General features: G+C 57.8%; 1 protein-coding gene across 1 annotated transcript in view; it reads left to right on the top strand.

Annotated features, from left to right (window-relative positions):
• Window positions 1-2,248: 2,248 nt before the first annotated feature.
• The window catches only part of SNX27 (sorting nexin family member 27), a 42,583-nt gene continuing 21,301 nt past the window's right edge, over window positions 2,249-23,530 (top strand). Inside the window, exons 1-13 of the mRNA XM_014960816.1 lie at window positions 2,249-2,317; window positions 4,452-4,524; window positions 4,770-4,974; window positions 7,531-7,762; window positions 9,845-10,037; window positions 11,768-11,832; window positions 12,814-12,918; window positions 14,199-14,277; window positions 18,245-18,408; window positions 19,112-19,201; window positions 21,233-21,382; window positions 21,774-21,902; window positions 22,141-22,200. Of these exons, the coding sequence (XP_014816302.1) occupies window positions 2,249-2,317; window positions 4,452-4,524; window positions 4,770-4,974; window positions 7,531-7,762; window positions 9,845-10,037; window positions 11,768-11,832; window positions 12,814-12,918; window positions 14,199-14,277; window positions 18,245-18,408; window positions 19,112-19,201; window positions 21,233-21,382; window positions 21,774-21,902; window positions 22,141-22,200 (1,614 nt within the window). The remainder of the gene's footprint in view (window positions 2,318-4,451; window positions 4,525-4,769; window positions 4,975-7,530; window positions 7,763-9,844; window positions 10,038-11,767; window positions 11,833-12,813; window positions 12,919-14,198; window positions 14,278-18,244; window positions 18,409-19,111; window positions 19,202-21,232; window positions 21,383-21,773; window positions 21,903-22,140; window positions 22,201-23,530) is intronic.

The following is a 23,530-nucleotide window of genomic DNA, read 5'->3' as shown; positions in this document are numbered from 1 at the left end:
GAGGGAGCCTGTAATGGGGGGCCAGGGGGGCTGCCCCTCGGTGGGGATGTGGGGAGGTTCTCGGGGTGGCTGGACCTCACTGGAGGCTGGGGGGGGCTGGTTTGTTCCCCCCTCTTTGGGGGGGTCCCCCGGGGAGGTTCCTCTGAGGAGCTGTATTTGGCTGCCCAGGTGCTTTGGGGACCCCTGGTGAGGGGGCCTGGTCTGGGGGGGCTTCTCTTACTGGGGCGACTGGGCAAGGGAGCCTTTATGGGGGGCTGGCCTCCCCTCACTGGGGGCTTTGGGGACCCCTTATGAGGGGGTCAGGCCAGTCTCTCATCCCTGGGGACCCCTATATCCAGAGAGGGGTGGGGGGGCTGCCTTCATCCTCTCATGGAGGGTTTTAGGGAGCTGTGGGGCTGTGTCTTCCCCCCGGGGGGGCTCTGGGGATGGAGAGGTGAGACACTCATTTTTTAGGGTGTTATTTAGAGGATCCTCTTCTTTGTGGGGTGTGTGGAGGGGTTGAGGGTTGGGAGGGTGAGTCTGGGGTCCCCTTTGGCAGCTCATCCCTTGGGAGATTCTCCTCCCCCACCCCCTTTATTTTTTGGGGATATCCCTTGGATCGTGGAGCAGGAAGGGCTCCTCAGCAGCAGAAATATTTGTAGGAGCCTCGTCCCTGGATCTGTCCCCCCCCGGCCGGGAAGGGGCTGGTGGGAGGGGGTGGCTGAGGTGGGGGATTTGTCTGGGGGGGGCACTGAGCTCCTGGAGAAATGCTGTTCCTGGGAGAGATCCCGGGTGAGGAGGGGGCTGGAGGGATGGAGAGACCCCCCCGGGGTGGGCAGGGGGCTCCTTTGGGGCGAGAGCGGGGTGCTCTCTGGAGCTGGTGGCCCAATTCCCCCCCCATGGTAGCCACAAGTCTTGGCAGGAGGTGCCAGAGGTGGAAATGGATGGGGTGGGACGGGACCAGACTCTTGGGTTTGATTTTTGGGACCTCGGGGTGTCCAGGGCTCTGCAGTAGCTGTTTCTCCACAGCAAGAATTACAATGTGAGCCCAAAACCACCTTTCCCTGGGAATGCTTCAGCTGTGTGGAAACTGATCTCCCCTCCTGCCCCCCTCCCCCCCAAAAAAACCCCAAACCTTTAAACTTTGAGCTCGTTTTGGGGACTGACACCAGTTAAACCTCCCTCGAGGGTTTTCGGCCGGTCGAGGTGTTTTTTTCCGAGCGTCTTCCCCTTTGCTTTGTGGTTCTCGGGGCCGGCGCTGCCCGATGCCTCCTGATCCTGACGTATCCGCGCTTCGTGCCGAGCTGGTTAAGTTCAATTACTTATTAATTACAGGGAATTCACAGCAGCAGGAGCGCTTCGCTGCCAGTCCTCGCAGGCTGCGGTGTGGGCAGGACGGCGGCACGGCTTTGGGGCCAGCGCTCCTCTGAGTAGCCCGTGGCTACGGAGCCCGGCCGTGCCCCGCAGGGAGCTGGCTGTTGGGATTTGGCTCCTTCCCGTGTGACCCAAATACTTTACGCTTTGATTTTATTTATTTCTTTTTTTTTAAATTCTTTTCCTGTGCAGAAGAACAGTTTCAGGGGGTGAGTTCGTTCTGCACCTGGAGGATCTGCTTGAGAGAAGAGCCTTGGTTGAGCGAGGGGGAATGTTGTGTGTGTGTCGTGAGGGGCTGTGTTGGGATTCTCCTGCTGGGATGGGGGGGGAAGATGCTTAAAATCCCCTGTTTGAAATGGGAGGTGGGTTTTGAGGCTGGAATTGGGGTTCAGCCCCCGGCGTGTCCCCCCGACCTTTGCTCTGTCGCCAAACCAACACGGTGGAGTCTGAAAGAGCTGAGAGACAGCGGCGGTTCAGGAGGGGGCAGGAGGGTGTTTGCTGGTGGCCCCCCCGCCGCCAGGGCAGCTTCTGCTGAAAGGACGGGGCATTTCCTCTTCCTTTATCTCCTGGGAGAAGCGGCTTTTAATTTGCCCGTGGATCTTCTTGTCGCGCTGCCAGTTTGGCTCTCGCCCTTCTCCGTTATCAGCTCTCGCTTTCCTTACCCCGACGGCATCGATCGGCCCCAAAATACTCCTGGCACCAGCCCCGTTTTGGCAGCCTGAGGACCCCCCCTCTGCCCAGAGGACGCTGCTTCTTCTCCCCTCGGGTCTGTCAAAACCCGGCTCCTGCGAGTCAAAACCCTCGCAGGGTTGTGAGCGGGAGTAGAAAACAATAAAACAAGACTCCAAAAATAGCTCTGATTTCCCTTCCTTTCCACAGCAGCACCCTGCGCACAATGGTGGGGGTGGTGTTCCCCGGGAGGCTCGGGGGCACGTCCGACGCCGTCGTCCCGGCACGGCCCCCGGTTTGTCCGCCCCAGGGACCCCCCCGGTGGGTTTGGTGGTCACGGTGAAGAGGGTCTGGAGTGGGGCGTTGGGAGGAGCTGCTCGGTGTCTCTGCAGATCGTAGGATCATGGAATGGTTTGGGTGGGAAGGGACCTCAAAGATCATCAAGTTCCAGCCCCCCTGCCCTGGGCAGGGCCACCTCCCACCAGACCAGGTTGCTCCAAGTCCCCTCCAACCTGCCCTTGAACCCCTCCAGGGATGGGGCAGCCACAGCTTCTCTGGGCAACCTGGGCCAGGCTCTCACCACCCTCACACCAAACAAGTTCTTCTTTATATCTAGCCTGAATCTACCCTTTTTTAGTTTAAAACCATTCCCTCTTCTCCTGCGGCTCCGCTCCCTCATCCAGAGTCCCTCCCCAGCTTTCCTGGAGCCCCTTGAGGGACTGGAAGGGGCTCCAAGGTCTCCCTGGAGCTTTCTCCAGGCTGAACCCCCCCAACTCTCTCAGCCCCCCCCTCCCAGCATCTCTGGGGCCTCCTCTGGCCCCGCTCCAACAGCTCCATGTTGAGGTTCTCACCCACCAGCACCCCACATCTCTGAGCTCCAGGGGGGTTCATTGAGCTCCAATTGGGCTGGTTGTGCCCCAAACTGGGGCTGGTTGAGCGTTTTTTTGGAGCACAAGCCTGAGACTCTGAGATTCTTCCACTGCGTGGCCTTGGTGGGTTTCCTGTTGCTGCAGAGTGTTCAGCACGTGGTGACTCCTCTGTGGGGTCTGTCCCCCCACGTCCATTCCCCACCTCACTCGGGGGACGTGTGTGGGGCTGGAAGACCCAGAGAGACCCCCCATCCCTGCTGGGTTGAGGGTCCAGATGCTCTAACGTGCGTGTGGTTTCCCTGGACAGGGTGGAGGAACACAACCCGCTCCCCCGTCCTCCTCTGAGGCCGAAGGGTGTTTGGGGGAGACCGAGGGTTGTTTGGGGTGTTGTCTGAAGGGTTTATTCTGCCCTTTCTCCCCATCCTCCTCCTCCTCACCCCGCTCCCAGATCCAGCTTTCCGCGGTGGGGTTTGCAGCGCGGCCGTGGCGTGCTCTCTAATCTCCTTAGCTGCCTGCCTGTTTGTGGGTGTCGAGGGCATTGGAGACAGACAATGAAAGCTAATTTAGTTCTTGATTATCACCCTGAATGACAATCATAACTAATCTTGACAGGGAAGAGGATCTCGCTGGCGTTTGCTCCGTTTGCAGGGGAGCTCGCTCAGAAATGATTGCACGGATGAAGAAAGGGGTTTGTTCCCCACCTTATTGAACTGTGTGGGGTGGAAACCTGGTCCCATCTGGGTGAGATTGGGAGGGCAGGGGGGGGCTGTACCAGAAAAATGGGTCTCCATCATTCATTCCTGCACCCAAAAATCATCCGAAACAGTCACGGCACCGGCTGCTGCCGGGGAAGGTGTCGTCGTGCCCCTCAGTGTGGGTCCCGATGGAGTAACCCCCACTGGAGTCAGCCTCTCCCTGACCCTCGCGGGGCAGGAGGCATTTCCCTCGGGAGATTAAACTCTTTATCTCTCCTTGGTCTAAAGTCTAGTTTTGTGTATCGGCCTGGGGAGGGGAAAAGCTGGTTCTGCTCCAGCGAGGGCCGGGTGGATCTGCCTCGGTGTGTCCTGCTGATGGACACATCTCCACCACATCCTCCCCGAGCAATCATCCCCAACCTTTCCAGGCTCCATCCCTCGCTTTCCCACCCATGTTGGGGGCATTTTCCAGTGGGTTGGCATCTCTTTTCCCCTCTTACGAGCGGGGCTGCCAGAGGGGAGTGGATTTTCCCCATGAAGGCTGTAGATGAGGGCTGGGAGTAACTGGGGTCTCCCGACTGCGCTGGCTCCGCGTGCTCAGTCCGGCTCTCGGAGCAAAAAACTGCAAATGTTGTCTCTCTTTCTTTCTCGAGAGATGCCAGCGGTGGGTAAATGAAGAACCCTCGTGTGCTGGGTTTCCCATTAAGCGCACAATTAGGGAAGCACACGAGCCCTTTTATCTCCCCGGGTTTAAGGCTCCTGCCGTGTGTTTCAGCAGCTCTGTGTGTGCGATGGCTGAGGCAGGAGGGATTTAAACCCCTTTTTCCACCTCCTGTGCCCTCTGCTCCTGCTTTGGTCCCTTCAGAATATTGAAGCTGATGGGTCAGTCCCCGTGGGCTCGCTGGAAACGGCTCCTGGTGGGGACGTTGGTGCTGGATGTTGGTCCCTGGCGAGTTGTGGTGGCTTTTTGCTGACCCATCCTTTCCCATCCTCGCTTCCCGGACACAGGGGGAAGCAGCGACGGATGAAACACAAGGGCAGGGGAAGAGTTTTGTTTTAGTGGGATTCAATCCCGCCCTTGCAAAGTGGCAGCTGCAGATGGAAACGGCATCGAGAGCCTCGTGAAGCCCCAGATCCTGGGCTGCTGGTGGGACTGGGATCTTTTTTTGCCCTTTTTTTGAAGGGCTGGAGCTCAGGGCGCCGCCGGAGGAGCATCTCCTGACGGTGGCTTTCAGGCTGTGGTTCTGCAGGGTCCTCGCTGAAGGAGGGCGGTTGGGAGAGCGGAGCCGCTGCGGGAGGCTGGGACGCGGCCGTCGGCAGGCGGAGGAGAATCTGGGTCTGCAGAAAGGCACAGATAAGAATCGTCGCTTTGATGTCGGGCAGAAAAGGTTACGCTTAAAAGCCCAGCTCCGTGCGAGCGCCAGGGCTCGTGGTCCGGCAGCCTCGGTCGCTGGGCTTTTTGGGGTGGTTTTCTCATAGTTCAGGGCAGGGGACGCCGAGGAGGCCTTGACCCAGATCCCGTCTCCTCTTGCTGAGTGCAACTCACTGCTCCTGAGCTTCTAGAGAGGACTCCACACGGGTTCGGTCTCACAAGCGCCCAAAACATCATCCCTTTTTCAGCAGGACTAATATTTCCCCCTGCTGAGTCAGCCCTTGTTTGCTTTTAGGCACTATTTAGTTTTTAACCTTCTGAAAGGTTAACACTCTTTGCTTCCAGGGAGTTCCAGGAGTGTGAATTCGGGAGGAGTGGCTGGTGATGGGAGCTGGGGAACGGCAGTCGCGCTGTTTGCCGGAGCAGAGCCCCTCGATACCCACAGGCACATTCAAACTTCCTTAAAATGTTGTGAAATGACCATTATCCAGCCTCCTCCATGTCCCTCCCGCGTGAGAGACGGGAAAGGTCGTTCCAATTGCACTTCTTGGTGTCTTTCTGGGATTTTTCTTTTAAATCTGTTTGGAATAATGTTGGTGTGAGGCTGGGTTTCTCGGCGTGGAAGAGGAAAGCTGGTTTCCTCTCTCTGGGGTGATCAGAAATGGGGAGATGCTGCCCCGTCCCCGGCCGAGCAGCCCGGGATGGTTGGATTTTCTGCAGGACGAGCTGGGAGATGCCGCCCCGCGGCGCCGTGCCCTGTAAGCTCATTAGCTCCTCGTCTTTATTCCCAGCACCTCTCCCGTGCAAGGAGCTGCTGATCCCCCCCGTGGCTGCCCTTGTCGCTGGAGCTCATCTTCATCGCTCTTCTTCCTCCCTCAGCCCTCCTCGGAGCGGGGAGCGACCTGTCACCACCGCTCCTGTCTCAGCCCCGCGCCCAAAACCTCTCCCACGGCTGGATGTTGGGGAAGAACTGGGGTTTTAGAGCAGAAGGAGGAGTTCAGGGAGCTGCTTGGTGTGATATATTGAATTTTAGGGGCCAGATGTGCTTGGGGCCGAGCATCAGGAGCTGGAAGATGCTCCTGGTTTTGCTGACGGATAGAGCTCTGCTTGTTCCACTTGGGTTTTGCTGCTCTCACCCAGGCTGCAGAGGCCAAAACCTCTCCCACAGCTGGATGTTGGGGAAGAACTGGGGTTTTAGAGAAGGAGGAGGAGTTCAGGGAGCTGCTTGGTGTGATATATTGAATTTTAGGGGCCAGATGTGCTTGGGGCCGAGCATCAGGAGCTGGAAGATGCTCCTGGTTTTGCCGGATGGATAGAGCTCTGCTTGTTGCACTTGGGTTTTGCTGCTCTCACCCGGGCTGCAGAGCTGGGTGGTGGCCCCTCTGGCAGCGTGGGCTAAAACCCAAAGCCTTAACGATGACCCGGGTGGTTTTTGGGGTGCTTTTCTCGGGGCGGTTTGTCGGCTGGGTTAGGGCTTTGCCTGGAGGCAGCACAAAGGCAGGCCGCGGGCTCTTCGTCTCCAGGAAGCTCACTGCGGGCTTCCTCCCAGTGAATTTCCTTGTCATCTCCTGACAGACAGAGAGCTGGGGAATTTTAAGAAATCTTTGCAGAAAATGAGTCATTTGGTGTGCGGATGGGAGAAGTGAAATGTTCTTCCCCGTGTCTGGGGGATCTTGCTTGTTCGGCTCAGCGTGGCAGGGGGGGGGTTGTCTCTGTGCTTCCTCCTCGGGGTCCCCCGGCCTTTGCCAGCGGTTCCTGTGGGGAACACTCCCCCATGGGTGTCCCTGGGTTCCTGGGCTGGGGGGGGAGATGTTTCCCACACCGTGCTGGCGGGGTTTTGGGGGCACAAGTGGGTATTTCAGCAGCTCGTCCCCCTTCCAGCCGGGGAACCGTGTCCACCCGCACCTCGTTGTCTTCAGCCTTCTGCTTTGGAGATACTCGGCCTCCAAGAGGCTTTAAAATTCATTACGGAGCAAACACAGCTCTGCTCTGCCCCCCAGCATGGGGTTTTTTTGCAGCAGGAGCTTTCTGAACCGCAGCCTGACGATATTTCAAGCGTAACCCGCTGTAATTCCCAGAGTCTCCTTCCCCACTTCCCCATCCCTCTTCACCTGGAGCTTCAGTTCGTGTTCAGGGAAATTCCCTTACGCTTTGGAGCTGTGGATGCTCCAGAGATGGGCTCTGTCCTGGCAGAGAAGTGAGTTTGGTGTGTTCGGGGTTTTCTTCCCCAATTCTGTGGTTGTCTTGCTGACGGCAAAAGCCTCGCTTTCTGGGTGCGACCGTGGCGTGTGGTACCACTGAGAAATGGTGAAAACTGCAGAACCAGCCTTAAATATCCAAGGGGGTGGATGAGCCTTGAAGAAGTTTTAGTTGTGTCTGAATTCATTGAACACAAGTCAGTAACTGATAACGAGAGAAACCATCGATAGGGAAAAATAAGTGGGGTTTAGAGCAGAGCGGTCGGGGCTGGAGGGGCTTCCAAGGGGAGCAGAGGTGTGGGGGGGTCGTGGGTTGGGGGCTTCTGTGGCCAATTCTGCTTTTCTGACAGCTTTTCTGCTTTTCCCCTCGGCAGGAACGGGGTGAATGTGGAAGGAGCAACGCACAAGCAGGTGGTGGACCTGATCCGCGCCGGGGAGAAGGAGCTGATCCTGACGGTGCTGTCGGTGCCTCCCCACGAGGCCGACAACCTGGACCCCGGCGACGACTCCTTGGGCCAGTCCTTCTACGACTACACGGAGAAACAGGCCGTGCCCATCTCCATCCCCACCTACAAGCACGTGGAGCAGAACGGCGAGAAGTTTGTGGTTGGTACCACCTGGGATAGGGTTTTTGGGACGTGTCTGTGGCCCGGGCCGGCACGGTCCTTGTGTTCGTGACCGTTGGTGTCTTCAGGATGGGGCCAGGTTAATTTGTTATTGACTGGTTTTGATGCTGGTTTATTTAGATGCTCCCGTCCTCACTCTTCCTGTCCTCGGTTATTCTTTTCTGGCTACTTCCTATGCGCTGGGAAACCTTTTTATTACGAATGTGGAATAGCGTGGTCTCTCCTGAAGGTTAAAAAGGAAGTTATTCTGTTGGTATGAGTTGGTATTCGTACCTCCTGCTCTCCACCAAGCCTTAAGGACATCCCTGAGAGGTGTAAAAGCAAAGTCAGCGGATGCCTTGAAGTTCAGCAGTTTCTTTTCCCTTCCATCTCCCTTCAGGGAGCGTCGGGGGAAATAGCTGTGGGAAGTCCTTTTCCTTTGGGTTTCCTGCCTCTCCTGTTGCCTTTACTGGGGAGGCCGGGAGTCCTTGCCCAGATATTGTCATCTGTCATCCAGGGGCCTGAGGAGGATGTGTCTTCTGAGGCTTCAGATGGGCTCTGGCTCGGTGGGGGTGGTGGGCTCTGGCTGGGTTTGGAGAAGGGACCCCCAACGGGCTGGACAAAGACACTCTTTCCTCTTGCAGCACTTGGGGTGTTTTCAAGCCTCGCCGAGCTCTTCTGCTTCCTCTTCCTCACCTGCCTGGGGGGTGATGGCAGTTTGCAAACCCAGCGTCCGTCTGGGTCACCCCGACCTCCAGCACCCTACGCTGGCCACTGGCCACTGCTCCCAGTGTGCCAGGAGCACCAGCAGAGCCTGGTCACTGCTCTGAGCTTGCCATGGGGTCCAGCAGAGCCTGGCCACTAGTCCTCTGAGCTTGCCACGGGGTCCAGCAGAGCCTGGCCACTAGTCCTCTGAGCTTGCCACGGGGTCCAGCAGAGCCTGGCCACTAGTCCTCTGAGCTTGCCACGGGGTCCAGCAGAGCCTGGCCACTAGTCCTCTGAGCTTGCCACGGGGTCCAGCAGAGCCTGGCCACTAGTCCTCTGAGCTTGCCACGGGGTCCAGCAGAGCCTGGCCACTAGTCCTCTGAGCTTGCCACGGGGTCCAGCAGAGCCTGGCCACTAGTCCTCTGAGCTTGCCACGGGGTCCAGCAGAGCCTGGCCACTAGTCCTCTGAGCTTGCCACGGGGTCCAGCAGAGCCTGGCCACTAGTCCTCTGAGCTTGCCACGGGGTCCAGCAGAGCCTGGCCACTAGTCCTCTGAGCTTGCCACGGGGTCCAGCAGAGCCTGGCCACTAGTCCTCTGAGCTTGCCACGGGGTCCAGCAGAGCCTGGCCACTAGTCCTCTGAGCTTGCCACGGGGTCCAGCAGAGCCTGGCCACTAGTCCTCTGAGCTTGCCACGGGGTCCAGCAGAGCCTGGCCACTAGTCCTCTGAGCTTGCCACGGGGTCCAGCAGAGCCTGGCCACTAGTCCTCTGAGCTTGCCACGGGGTCCAGCAGAGCCTGGCCACTAGTCCTCTGAGCTTGCCACGGGGTCCAGCAGAGCCTGGCCACTAGTCCTCTGAGCTTGCCACGGGGTCCAGCAGAGCCTGGCCACTGGTCCTCTGAGCTTGCCACGGGGTCCAGCAGAGCCTATACCCGAGCCCCAGCTGGCTCCCAGTTTCAGTCAGCGACTGGTGGAGACGGGGACACGGCACAAGGGGGGTCATTCTTCCCCTGCAGAGCTGCTTATTGTTGGGAGCATTCTCCTTCTCCCGAGGCGACGCTGGATGGGTTGAACTCCTGCTGCTTTTTAAGGCAAAAGCTGTGGGTTCAGTGGAGCACTTTGCCCTTTGAAGGGGTGTTTTTCCTCTCCTTCAGGAGTAGAAAGGAGCCTTGAACTGGTGCTGATCCTGCTGCTGTGGGACGGAGGTGGTAGCTGGGACATCCCAGGGGTCAGCAGGGATGTATTTAACAGTTCATACCAGTTTCTCATTCTGGTTCAAACCCTCCTTATTTACTCTTGGGTCCGGGAAGGGTTTGGGCTGTGCCGGAATGGATTTTGGGAAGCTCTTCCCACCTCGCTGAGCCCCTTCTCCTCCCTGCAGGTCTACAACGTTTACATGGCGGGTCGCCAGCTCTGCTCCAAGCGGTACCGGGAGTTTGCCATCCTGCACCAGAACCTGAAACGGGAATTCGCCAACTTCACCTTCCCCCGGCTCCCCGGGAAATGGCCCTTCTCCCTGTCGGAGCAGCAGCTGGACAGCCGGCGGCGAGGCCTGGAGGAGTACCTGGAGAAAGGTACCCAGCTGGGAGCTCTGCGCCGCCTTCCTGGGGGGACACCCCTCAGTTTGGAGAAGAGGAGGCTGAGGGGAGACCTCATCACCCTCTACAACTTGTGACAGGAGGGTGTTGAGGGGCAGGTGTTGGCCTCTTCTCCCAAAGGACGAACGACAAGACCAGAGGAAATGGTCTGAAGTATGGGCTGCCCAGGGAGGTGGTGGAGTCACCATCCCTGGAGGTATTTAAGAAACGTGTAGACATGGTTCTTCAGGGCATGCTCTAGTGCCCAAGATGACTGGTTTGTGGTGGGGTGCTGTGTGGGTGGGTGATGGTTTTTTGGTTGAAGGTTGTTGTTGTGTGTTTAGGTGGTGGGAGCTGGTGTTGTTTGGTTGGTTGGTGGTGTGTTTTTTTTTGTTTGTTTGTTTGTTTGTTTGTTTTTTTTTGTGGTTGGACTCGATGATCTCAGAGGTCCCTTCCAACCACTAAGATTCTGTGATTCTGTGATTCCACGGGCACCCCAAAACCTCACGGGGATTTATTACCCACCACTAAGATTCTGTGATTCTGTGATTCCATGGGTGCCCCAAAACCTCACGGGGATTTATTACCCGTGGGGGGAGAGGAGCTCGTTTGTGTCTGGGTTGGATTTTCGGGCTGGAGTGGTGAGAGGGAGCTTGGACTCGCTTTAGCGATGCCCACGTTACCGGCTCGCAGCGCACTCCCAGCAACAAAATGTATAATTAGTTTTTTTAACGCACAACGAGCTTTTATTTCTGGTGTCTTTTTGCCGGTAATCTTGGAGAGGAGGAAGCACAGGGAGGAGGAAGAGGAGGGAGGCTTTGGAGCAGGGAGAAAGCCATGCTTGAGGCCGTTCTCATCAGGCCCAGCCGGTGCGGTCTGAGCTCGTTTGTGGTTAATTGGAGGTTCTGGTTAATTGGAACCAATTCCTGCAGCAGGAGGTTCCTTTGGGTCGAGTGTGGGCGATGGAAAAGCCTTGTCCCCGTGTTGGGGCTCCTGGCTGGAGGGTCTGACCCCTCTCTTTGTGGTGAAGAGGCTGCAGGTGGGATTTGGGGAGCAGTGACCCCTCGTCCTGGGCTGCCCCGTTATCCCAGGAGATTCCCAGCCTCTTCCCTTTCCCAGCCCCAGGAGCAAAGCCCCCTCTTCCCGGGTGTTGGATGTGGGTCAGGTTTTGCCCGACCTGCGATATCTCAGCCTTGCCCAGCTCGTCCATCCTCATCCTCAGTCCCCAGCTGGAGGAAGGGCCAGACCGGCTGCATCTTAGAGGCAACGCAGTACAGTCTGAGTCCAAACTTTGCTCAACTTGGCCTAAATCCCCAAATAGTTTCAATCCTTCTGGAATAACTATTTTTTTGAGAGGCAAAAGCACTATTTATGAAATCCTTGCCTGCTTTTTTTTTTAAGCGTGGTCTCAGCCTGCTCTGGGCTCTCTGTCCTGGGGTGTTATTTCACCCTCGGGGGGTATCTCGGGGGGGGTCACTCAGCACCCCCCTTCGTTATCGTAAGGAATTTGGGCCGGAGCAGTCCCTGTGCCCGGGAGACCTGATACAGCCTGGAAAACGCTGCTTTTTGGAAGGTTTTTCCAGGCTGGAGACACCACCCTCCTTTCACGCTGCCTGCGGAAAAGACTGTTAATTATTTCCCTGTCGCCTTTGGGACGGTGCTGGGAGTTGGGGGGGGGTCTCCCCCTTTCCCTGGACCCCCCCACCAACCTGCTCTCTGTCCCACAGTGTGTTCCATACGCGTCATCGGGGAGAGTGACATCATGCAGGAGTTCCTCTCGGAGTCGGACGAGGTAGGCAGGTCGGGGCTGGGGCTCTGCCTCCTTACGGGCGCCGTGAAAGCAGATCAGGGGGCAGAGAGGTTCCTCCCAGTGTCCAGTGTTGTGTCCAGTTTTGGGCACCTCAATCCAAGAGAGATCTCGAGGTGCTGGAGCGAGAGCAGAGGAGGGTGACGAAACTAGTGAGGGGGCTGGAAAACAAATCGTATGAGGGAGTTGGGACTGTTTAGTGTGAGGAAGAGGAGGCTGAGGGGAGACCTCATCACTCTCTACAACTACTTGAAAGGACACTGTAGAGAGGTTGGTGCTGGTCTCTTCTCACAGGTCATTAGTGACAGAACGAGAGGGAACGGCTTCAAGCTCCAACAGGGGAGGTTCAAATTGAACATGAGGAAGGAATTTTTCACCCAAAGAGTGGTCGGGCGTTGGAACAGGCTGCCCAGGGAGGGGGGGGAGGCCCCATCCCTGGCTGTGTTTAAGGGCCGTTTAGATGCAGTGCTGAGGGACATGGTGTAGGGGAGGACTTTGGAGAGTAGGGGAGATGGTTGGACTCGATGAGCCCAAGGGTCTCTTCCAACCTCAATGATTCTATGATTCTCCCCCCCACCCAAAGCGGCCTTGGTTGAGCAGAAAACCGTGGCACAAAATCCAGGCTGCTCTTTGCTGCCTGTTGTTGCACGTGGGGAACCAGGGAGCTGCTGTTTGCCCTTCGACTCTTGCTCTTTGCCCGACCTTTTGGCAGCGAGATACGTTGCCGTGTCCCGGAGGCTCCCCTCGCTGGTGGATCCATGGAGAATCCCACCCCGTCGTGAGCTGGAGCTCAGTGTCCTGTCTCCCAGCAGAAATGTCTCTGGAAAGGGATTCTTCAGGCTTGCAGACCAGCTGGTCGTTAGAAGTGACCCCTAATTAGCCAGCGCAGGGCAATAAATAGTCCACAGGGCTAGGGGCTCAGCTTGTGTGATGCTGATCTCCCTCCTCTCCCCTTCCCTCCCCCAGAACTACAACGGGGTCTCGGACGTGGAGCTCCGGGTGGCACTGCCCGATATAACCACGGTGACCGTCAGGGTCAAAAAGAACAGCACCACAGACCAGGTCTACCAGGTGAGCGGCTTCATTTCTTTTATTTTTTTTTTGCCTTAACTGGAAGATTTAACGCGTTTGGGCCGTTACCCCAGACCCCGTGGGTGCCCACTCGCTCCCCTTGAGTGAGTGTGTCAGCGACACCTCTTCGTGGTGGCAGGGAGGATGAGGAGGCTGGAGAGCCCCGAGCTGAAGCAGCGTTTTGGCTGCAAGGTTGGAGTCATCGCTGAATTAATTGCCACTGATGATATCTGAGGGCTGGCGGGCGGCTCCGAGCGCTGACGGATCGTGTGTTACAGCTCACAGGGGCTGGGGATGGATCCAAGAGGTGTCTGTGGCCACCCCAGCAGCCCCCCCGTGCCCGTGGGGAGGAATATTGGGGGTAGTGACCCTTTGGGGAATCCTCTGGCCAGGCTGCGGGTTTGCAAGTGGCTGGAGGCTTGTGTTTTAAGTGGAAAACTAAGGACAAGAACCTCAGCCAGCACCACAGGAGGACAAGCGGAGGCTGTTGGTGGGATTAAGATGGTGTGGGGAGACCTTTGTTTGAAAGGGGAACTAAAAATGTCGCCGCAAGCGAGGGAGCCGGGGGGTTGCGGAAGAGCAGGCTCCGGGGGGCTCGGTGGGATCCGGGGTGTCTTCCTGGGGTTGGGACACCCCCTTCCACGTCGCCTGCACCCAGGCCCTGAGTTGTGGCTGCAGGACCAGAGGAACTCCCCGGGGAGCTGTGTGCTCCTCTGCTGGCACACACTGCACGGGGAGAGGAGGTGACCTAATTGTCAGCCGTGGTGGCACGTCAAATCTAGAGCAGTTTAGAGGAAGGTGAAAGCAGAAGAGTCTAAGCCTTTGCTTAAGGAAATATCTGGTTTGATTGGAAGAGTAAAAACTCATTTTTTTCCGTGGCAACTGGCACCCAGATTAGTGAATACTTGGGAATAACCCGGAATAACCCAGCCTTGCCCTGACACGGGACCAACAGCTCCTGCTCCTGGTGTTGCTCACCTGCTTTTCCTCTGCTGGCACACACTGCACGGGGAGAGGAGGTGACCTAATTGTCAGCCGTGGTGGCACGTCAAATCTAGAGCAGTTTAGAGGAAGGTGAAAGCAGAAGAGTCTAAGCCTTTGCTTAAGGAAATATCTGGTTTGATTGGAAGAGTAAAAACTCATTTTTTTCCGTGGCAACTGGCACCCAGATTAGTGAATACTTGGGAATAACCCGGAATAACCCAGCCTTGCCCTGACACGGGACCAACAGCTCCTGCTCCTGCTGTTGCTCACCCCCTTTTCCCCTTCCTTCTCTTCAGGCTGTGGCTGCCAAAGTTGGAATGGACAGTATTACCGCAAACTACTTCGCCTTGTTTGAAGTGATCAATCACTCCTTTGGTGAGTCTTTTCATCCCCCCCAGTGCTCACAGAGCCCGTGGTGCTGAGCTCTTATCTCTGCTCAGGGACCCGGGAGGGACGGGGCAGGAACGGCAGCGTCTCCTAACGAGGAGCCCTCGAAATTTGATGGCTTTTTTTTGTTTTAAGCTGCCGCTCAACTTTCCCTTTTCTTGAGCAGTTCAAGGAGAGGAGCTTTTTGTTAAACCCAGAGATGTTTTTTTACTTTAGTTCAAAGTAGGGGAGCTCAGAGGACGTGGGCAGCGTCACTGCAGCGCAGCCGGCTCCGGAGGGTGGGGGCAGCATCTTGGGGGGGGGCTTTTTCCCTTTGCTGGAATGGAAAAGGATGGGGGGCACATGTAGGTGTGGGGCGATGCCAAGCCCTGGAGGGGCCGTGCTGCCTTGTAGCCTCTCATCTCTCCTTCCGTGGTTAAATCCTGGTGGTGTTTGAGGGCGGATTGTGGGATTCTGGGCAATGGTTTTGGTGCTGAAGTAATTGCCCTCCCTCCAGCGGGGTCTCCTGCTCTCCCCATCCTGGGTTTCCCTCAGCTTTGCTGAAGCTGTACAGAGGCCAAAACCCAGTGGTCGTGCCACAGAATAGGTCTAGTGGTTGGTTTGTGTTTTATTTTTCACCCTGTGCTGGGTTTTAAGCCGAGTATTTCTCGTTCCCAGGCGGGTACCCCCATCTCCCTGCACCCCAAACTGCTCCCGTCGTTAGGGCAGACTGGGGGTTTCTAGGGCCCTTCCTCACGCTCACGAGATTCTGGCTGAATGGCAGGGGGCAATTTTTAGCTGCTTAAAACCTTCCTAAAATGACTCATCTGTCAGAACGGGCCGGGTTTGCGTTGAGATGCTGACCCCTGGGGCAGCCAAGATCCGCAGAACTGCCTCTGCCACCTGGCTTGGGGTCGCTTTTGGTCGTTAGAAGTGACCCCTAATTAGCCAGCGCAGGGCAATAAATAGTCCACAGGGCTAGGGGCTCAGCTTGTGTGATGCTGATCTCCCTCCTCTCCCCTTCCCTCCCCCAGAACTACAACGGGGTCTCGGACGTGGAGCTCCGGGTGGCACTGCCCGATATAACCACGGTGACCGTCAGGGTCAAAAAGAACAGCACCACAGACCAGGTCTACCAGGTGAGCGGCTTCATTTCTTTTATTTTTTTTTTGCCTTAACTGGAAGATTTAACGCGTTTCGGCCGTTACCCCAGACCCCGTGGGTGCCCACTCGCTCCCCTTGAGTGAGTGTGTCAGCGACACCTCTTCGTGGTGGCAGGGAGGATGAGGAGGCTGGAGAACCCCGAGCTGGAGCAGCGTTTTGGCTGCAAGGTTGGAGTCATCGCTGAATTAATTGCCACTGATGATATCTGAGGGCTGGCGGGCGGCTCCGAGCGCTGGACGGATCGTGTGTTACAGCTCACAGGGGCTGGGGATGGATCCAAGAGGTGTCTGTGGCCACCCCAGCAGCCCCCCCGTGCCCGTGGGGAGGAATATTGGGGGTAGTGACCCTTTGGGGAATCCTCTGGCCAGGCTGCGGGTTTGCAAGTGGCTGGAGGCTCGTGTTTTAAGTGGAAAACTAAGGACAAGAACCTCAGCCAGCACCACAGGAGGACAAGCGGAGGCTGTTGGTGGGATTAAGATGGTGTGGGGAGACCTTTGTTTGAAAGGGGAACTAAAAATGTCGCCGCAAGCGAGGGAGCCGGGGGGTTGCGGAAGAGCAGGCTCCGGGGGGCTCGGTGGGATCCGGGGTGTCTTCCTGGGGTTGGGACACCCCCTTCCACGTCGCCTGCACCCAGGCCCTGAGTTGTGGCTGCAGGACCAGAGGAACTCCCCGGGGAGCTGTGTGCTCCTCTGCTGGCACACACTGCACGGGGAGAGGAGGTGACCTAATTGTCAGCCGTGGTGGCACGTCAAATCTAGAGCAGTTTAGAGGAAGGTGAAAGCAGAAGAGTCTAAGCCTTTGCTTAAGGAAATATCTGGTTTGATTGGAAGAGTAAAAACTCATTTTTTTCCGTGGCAACTGGCACCCAGATTAGTGAATACTTGGGAATAACCCGGAATAACCCAGCCTTGCCCTGACACGGGACCAACAGCTCCTGCTCCTGGTGTTGCTCACCTGCTTTTCCCCTTCCTTCTCTTCAGGCTGTGGCTGCCAAAGTTGGAATGGACAGTATTACCGCAAACTACTTCGCCTTGTTTGAAGTGATCAATCACTCCTTTGGTGAGTCTTTTCATCCCCCCCAGTGCTCACAGAGCCCGTGGTGCTGAGCTCTTATCTCTGCTCAGGGACCCGGGAGGGACGGGGCAGGAACGGCAGCGTCTCCTAACGAGGAGCCCTCGAAATTTGATGGCTTTTTTTTGTTTTAAGCTGCCGCTCGACTTTCCCTTTTCTTGAGCAGTTCAAGGAGAGGAGCTTTTTGTTAAACCCAGAGATGTTTTTTTACTTTAGTTCAAAGTAGGGGAGCTCAGAGGACGTGGGCAGCGTCACTGCAGCGCAGCCGGCTCCGGAGGGTGGGGGCAGCATCTTGGGGGGGGGCTTTTTCCCTTTGCTGGAATGGAAAAGGATGGGGGGCACATGTAGGTGTGGGGCGATGCCAAGCCCTGGAGGGGCCGTGCTGCCTTGTAGCCTCTCATCTCTCCTTCCGTGGTTAAATCCTGGTGGTGTTTGAGGGCGGATTGTGGGATTCTGGGCAATGGTTTTGGTGCTGAAGTAATTGCCCTCCCTCCAGCGGGGTCTCCTGCTCTCCCCATCCTGGGTTTCCCTCAGCTTTGCTGAAGCTGTACAGAGGCCAAAACCCAGTGGTCGTGCCACAGAATAGGTCTAGTGGTTGGTTTGTGTTTTATTTTTCACCCTGTGCTGGGTTTTAAGGGTTTTAAGCCGAGTATTTCTCATTCCCAGGCGGGTACCCCCGTCTCTGTGTCATCATCTCCCTGCACCCCAAACTGCTCCCATCATTAGGGCAGACTGGGGGTTTCTAGGGCCCTTCCTCACGCTCACGAGATTCTGGCTGAATGGCAGGGGGCAATTTTTAGCTGCTTAAAACCTTCCTAAAATGACTCATCTGTCAGAACGGGCCGGGTTTGCGTTGAGATGCTGACCCCTGGGGCAGCCAAGATCCGCAGAACTGCCTCTGCCACCTGGCTTGGGGTCGCTTTTTGGGGATTCCCGGATGGGACACGGACACGGGGAGGGAAGATGGGGCTGGAGGGGGACTGTGTTTCGAGGATGGGCTGTGCAGGAGCCTCGGGCCGGGGTGCCCGACTGGCAGGGACCCACTCAGGAAGGTTTTAGGGTGCCAGGCTCTAACGGGAGCTGTTAATTCCCAGTTCCTGTGGGTGCTCCACTCCTCCAGCTGCACTGGGAAGCACAAACTCCAGTTCACCTTTATGGCTCGTGCCTTCTGGACACGGTGAACATTCATCCCTGTCTGGTTACGCTCCATTGAGTGTCTCTGGAAGCTGTAAGCTCCATCTGCAGCGAGACAGTGACCGTAGGGTGGAGGGGGACGTCCTGGCACTTGCCTTTTTTTCTTCGTCGTAGCTGGGAAAGGCAGATTTGAACCCAATAAATGTCTCATGGGGGGCTTGCTGGTGGCCTGGCTGCTCTGGGAGGGACCTTTTCCAGTCCCCCCCATGCCGTGGGGGCAGCACGTAGGTCCAGGACACCGTGGTCCTAAGCAGGATGGACCTCACTGTGTGTGGAGGGGGGTGCTGTGCTGGGCTCTCCAGCCAAGGGGAGCTCAGTCTCACCCCAATTTCTACCCGAGCACCTCCGTGAGGGACCAGCGTGTCTGACACTGTGGAAGGAGGCACAGGAAAAAGCTGGATTTGGTCAGGAAGGAGAAAGAAGAGCCCTGGAGCAGAGCTGGGGGCTGAGCCCGGCCGGTGGCATCACCCATGTTGGTCTCCACTCCTGGGCGATGCCTTGGGGGGCTCTGCCCTGACCCCCCCCATCTTGTGCTTCCTTTTCCCAGTGCGCAAACTGGCTCCCAATGAATTCCCCCACAAACTCTACGTGCAGAACTACACCTCGGCGGTGCCGGGGACGTGCCTGACCATCCGAAAATGGCTCTTCACTACAGAGGAGGAGGTTCTTCTCAACGACAACGACCTGGCGGTCACCTACTTCTTCCATCAGGTGGGGGCCCGAGGGCTGTAGTTTTTTTACTGGAGGTAAGAGGACACGAGGACCCGGCTCCCAGAGTGTCCTGTGGCTACAGAGTGTGAACTTGAGGCCAGTCCTGCCTGGGTAACTTCAGGGTCCTTGGTGGGGTGAATTGATGGTGAACTGAGCCTCTTCTGGTACAAATCAGAATGAAAATAGTAGTTGTCAAATTTCTTTGATCCCCTGGGCTGGATCTTTCCTGGGTGGCAGCTTTACAGGCCGCTTTGTGCCGGGGGCAGGACTCCTTGGTGGGGAGAGAAAGGGGGGGCTGTGAAATGGGGGGCTGTGAACCTGCTCGGTCCTGAAGGAGAAGCACGTTTTCATGCCAAGGCTCCAGCAGACAGGAAGGTAAGAGCCAGCGCTGCCCTGTTGGGGGTGGAAAGGTCCTTCCAGCCCGTCCTCACCCATCCCTGGAGGATTCCAGCATTTCCAGATCTATCCTCTTTTCCCAGGGGATGTTCTTTCACATCCATACGCTCCCCGAGGCGCTCAGAGGCTCGTGGCAGGAGTCAGGGAGCGCAAAGAACCAGCTCTTTGAGGCTCCCCATCCTGCAGGGACATGGGTCACCTTCTGGGTGGCTATTGAGAGCAGCCTCGGGGCCAGCAGAGCGTGGTGACTCAGCGGAGAGTCCTCTGCTCTGACCCTCCGGGGTTTCCTTTCCCTTTTTCTCTTCAGGCTGTTGATGATGTCAAGAAAGGCTACATCAAAGCGGAGGAGAAGTCCTACCAGTTACAGAAGCTGTGTGAGCAGAGAAAGATGGTTATGGTGAGTTGTCCTGCCTGGCCTCTTCCTTCTCCCCAACGTCTGGAACAGAGACCCTGGCCCAGGTTGCCCAGAGAAGCTGTGGATGCCCCATCCCTGGAGGGGTTCAAGGCCAGGTTGGAGGGGGCTTGGAGCAACCTGGGCTGGTGGGAGGTGGCCCTGCCCAGGGCAGGGGGTGGAAGGAGATGATCTTTAAGGTCCTTCCCACCCAAACCATTCCATGCACACAGCCCTGGAAAACCCATTTTTCTTGGAAAGCTTTAATGGAGGAGAACTGTGGGCTTGGTGAGGGAGGGAATGGCCGGTGTGGGACCGGGTCGTACCTGAGGGTTGGCTGCTGCTCCAACCAAACCCCCACCTTGTTCCTAGCATGGTGGGACACTGTCCTTGGCAACATCACCCCTTGACTCAGCTCCAGCCCAGGCAGTGATAAGACCCGGTGGGTTATTGCCACTGTCACAGGGTGAGGTGTTCAACGTGTGGGGCAGAAATCCTTCACGCATGGCCCGTCGGGGACGGCTCTTCCTTCCCAGGAACTGGGAGGCAAAGGTCTCCTCCTGCCCCCGAGATGGTGGTGCTGGGCCAGCCGGGGCAGGGGAGGCTCCTGGCCTGCTCCTGGGGCCAGTCGTTGCCCCCTCGGTGCCGCGGTTTCCTTCTGCCCATCAGAAATCTTCCCAAACTGCAGATCCCGTGTCGGAGCTCGCTCCCTGGTCAGGGATTTTCTGCCTTTTAGGGCACTGGGGGCTCAGTGGGACGGGGTGGTCCTGCCCGGCGTGGGGAGATGCCCTGGGCTCTTCTGCCAGATGGAGGATCAAACAGTGTGAGAACCTCACTTGTAAATGACTTCCCGGGTTGCTGCTGGTCCCCACTCTTTTGGGATGCCCTTTTCCTGCCCCCCAACTGCCTTCTCGGGGAGCCATGGCCTTGGGGTGCCCCTCTCGACCCTGCTCACACCTCTCCCCCAAATTGGGCTGAGGTGGGGGGTTCCCAGTGGGGGCACTGCCTGGGGAGGGTGACCCTAAATGCTAGGTCAGGAAGGTTAATTGTTAACTAACGATAAGGGTTGGCAAATAGACGCTTCCTCCCGGGGGTTATCCCGTGGCCAGTTGGTTTCTGCTCCTCTCGTTGGCTTTGTAACGACCAGGGAAAGATCTGGATCTTTGGAAATACATATCCCAGCATAAATATATATAGATATAGATATATAAACACACCCACAGCAGGTACAGGGCCGTGCTCCAGCAGGAGGTCAAGATGACAACGTCCCGAAGAGCCTGTGAAGTCAAAGTGCTTCGTCCTCTGCCTCCTTCCCTTGAGGGTCCTGCCTGAGGGATTTGGCCCTTTCCTCCGCTCTGGACGTGGTTTTCTCCTCCCTTAAAAAGTCACTTGGGTCTTTGTTGTGGTTCTGCCCGGCCTGAACCTCTCTCCTGCAGCAGGAGATGGTGGGGCTCTGGAGCAGCGGGTCCCTGGGGAAGCTCCTGGCTCCCGAGCGGTGACTCTGAGCTCCTGGCGCTTCTCCGGCGTCCCCCAAGGAAAGAAAAAGCCAAAAATACCTCTTTGGGACCTTTTCATGAGTTGTAGCATTGGCATCGAGGGACTCTGAGAAACCCAGATCCCACGTCTGGCCCCACAGCCTCTTTTTCTGGTCTCACCTTCAGCCCCTAGCGAGGATGAGGATGGCTCTGGGTCCCAGGGCTGCTCTAACCCCTTGCCCAGGTCCGTGCCCCTCCTGGGGGCACCAGCTCCCCTGGGAAGGGCTCTTGGCGTTGGAGGCTGCGAGGAGCTCCATGTTCATGGATGGATCTGGGGTTTGGGGAGGGGAATGGAGCCACTGAAGGGTCCCCTTCCTTCCCCCAGCACTGGGGGTCCTTCGGAGGGGGTCCTGCCTTCCTGGGCTGGCATAAACCCAGGGATTTCCAGGGGGGTGATGAGCACCAGGGGGTGCGAGGGGCTGTGTGGGACACAGGAGGATGTGGGGGTCCCCTTCCCCTCCTCCCAGCCTGCTGACCCCCCCCCCAAAATCTCTCCTGGCAGTATTTAAACATGTTACGGACGTGCGAGGGCTACAACGAGATCATCTTCCCCCACTGCTCCTGCGACTCGCGGCGGAAGGGACACGTCATCACAGCCATCAGCATTAAGCACTTTAAACTCCACGCCTGCACAGAGGAGGGGCAGCTGGAGGTAAAGATGGGGGGGTCCCGGGGGGTCTGAGCTGAACCCCTGGCCACCTCCTTGGCTTTGCCGTCAGGGCAGAGCACCAGGGCCGTGTCCCCGGAGCTCTGGGGGCTCAGGGCTGCTGCTGGGGGGATTTTGGCAGCGGGTTTTTGGGGCAGGGGGAGGGCAGGGGTTTACCTGGCTGCTCCGTGGGTGTTGGTGACCATCTCCCATGGCCTTTTCCTGGCCCGTTCCTGTCCCCCGTGTCCTTTCCCCAGCTCATTCCCGTCCCTGGAGCGGGTCTCTCTGTCCGGGGTGTCCTCCTTCCCTTTTGGCTTTGCTTATTCCACCTGAGCTGCCCAAAACCCTCCTCTTCCTCGCTGTCCTTCAGCCTCACCCGGGTCTCCTCTTCCTCCAGAACCAGGTAATAGCATTCGAATGGGACGAGATGCAGCGGTGGGACACGGACGAAGAGGGAATGGCCTTTTGTTTCGAATACGCACGAGGAGAGAAGAAACCCCGATGGGTTAAAATCTTCACCCCTTACGTAAGCACCCCTCTTCTTGGCAGCTCTGGGAAGGAAAACCCCCTCCCAGTTTTCCCTCTGGAAGCTGGAGGAGCATCCCCGTGGTGCAGGTTTTGGGGTGGGAGGAGATGCAGGGTTGGTGGCCACGAGGAGGAGCCCGCAGCACGGCGAGCCCGGGGCTGGGGACAGGTGCCAGCCTGGGCTGGGGGCCAGGGGGGCTCCTGGGGCCCCTCTGAGGGACCCCGCTTTCCCTTCACAGTTCAACTACATGCACGAGTGCTTCGAGAGGGTCTTCTGCGAGCTCAAGTGGAGGAAGGAGGTAAGAACCCGCAGGGGAAACGGCTTCACCTTTTACAGGAGGCTTTTTTTTTAGCGGCGACGGTCTTGCCCGGTCCTCGGCGGGGGCTTCTGCGGGGGGCGGTCGGGCTCTGGAGGAGCGATGCCGGGGCTCCGGGGGGTGTGGGGGTGGGATGGTTGGGCATCAGAGGTCCTGGATCTGTCGGTGGAGGGTGTTTCGTGGTGCAGCTGGAGAGAGGAGCTGCCGGTGCCGTTGCAGAGCAGGATAAGCAGTTCCTGGGCTGAGCCGGTCGCTCCCCGCTCTCCAATGGAGGGGGTGACACGTCCGTCCTCCGCAGAGACGATGGGGGTGGCCGGTTACTCACAAAGAGCCTCCGGTGAGAAGCACGATGAGGTTTTGGGGTGTTTTTTATCCCAAATCGCAGCCGGAGGCGCCTGCTCAGCCTCCTCCTGCCGAAGCTGCCGGCTCCGAGCCCCGTCTCTGGTGGGGAGACACGGGAGCTTCCCCCCTGCCTTCATCCCCGCTGCTCTGCTCCCCCTCTCCTCCTCCTCCTCCCGCCCGCAGGAGATGTTTTATCACCTCCCCTCCATCTGCTGCTCCTCCGTGGGGCTGCCCCACATCTGCTGCTCCCCATCGGCTCCGCTTGCCGGGAGGAGGCGGAGAGCAGCCAGAAAATCCGCTTGCCATCGGCTCCCCCGGCCACCCCCCGGGGGCAGGGGGCCAGCTTCGCCCTGTGTGTGGCTACCAAATCCCCATCCCGTGTCCCTGGCATCCCGGAGGTGGTGCTCTCCCTCACGGGGTCAGGGATAAGCGGCCGTCAGAGGTTGGATCCTCTCCTTGCCCTTGATCCGATGGGTGATGGTGGCTCCTTCCAGCCCAGGCCATGGATTTGGGTGCCTAAATCAGGGCTTAAACCCGGAATGGTGACCCGGGAATCACTTGCCCTGGGGCTGCTGGCTCCTGCCTGGGAATGGTGCCTCCCTCTCGCCTTCCCGGGAAGCTTTGGCCCGTGGTGGGGCTGTTTGGGGCTCGTCCTGGCCGGGCTCCAGGGCTGGCACCGCGCTGGCGTGGGAGGCAGCGGGATGGAGGAGCATAAACCTGGCAGGGTTTTCCAGGAAATAAGAAAAAACGGGATTCTTGGCTGCCCTTATCTTCAGGGGTGGAAGTGGACCATCCCATGCGTGGCAGGAGAGCGGCTGACGGGGGTGAGATCTCCTGACAGGGATGAGGAGACCTCCTGGGGCTGGGCTGTGCTCCAGAGACCCCAAAGAACCCACTCAGCCCCTTTTTTCCGATGGACAATTGTGGGAGCAGCCCTCAGGAGCCCCCCCAGAGCCCAGACCCACTTTGT

This window comes from Calidris pugnax, unplaced genomic scaffold (assembly GCF_001431845.1).
Source record: "Calidris pugnax isolate Ruff unplaced genomic scaffold, ASM143184v1 scaffold469, whole genome shotgun sequence".
Lineage (NCBI taxonomy): Eukaryota > Metazoa > Chordata > Aves > Charadriiformes > Scolopacidae > Calidris > Calidris pugnax.
This window is presented reverse-complemented; position numbering and strand designations above follow the sequence as displayed.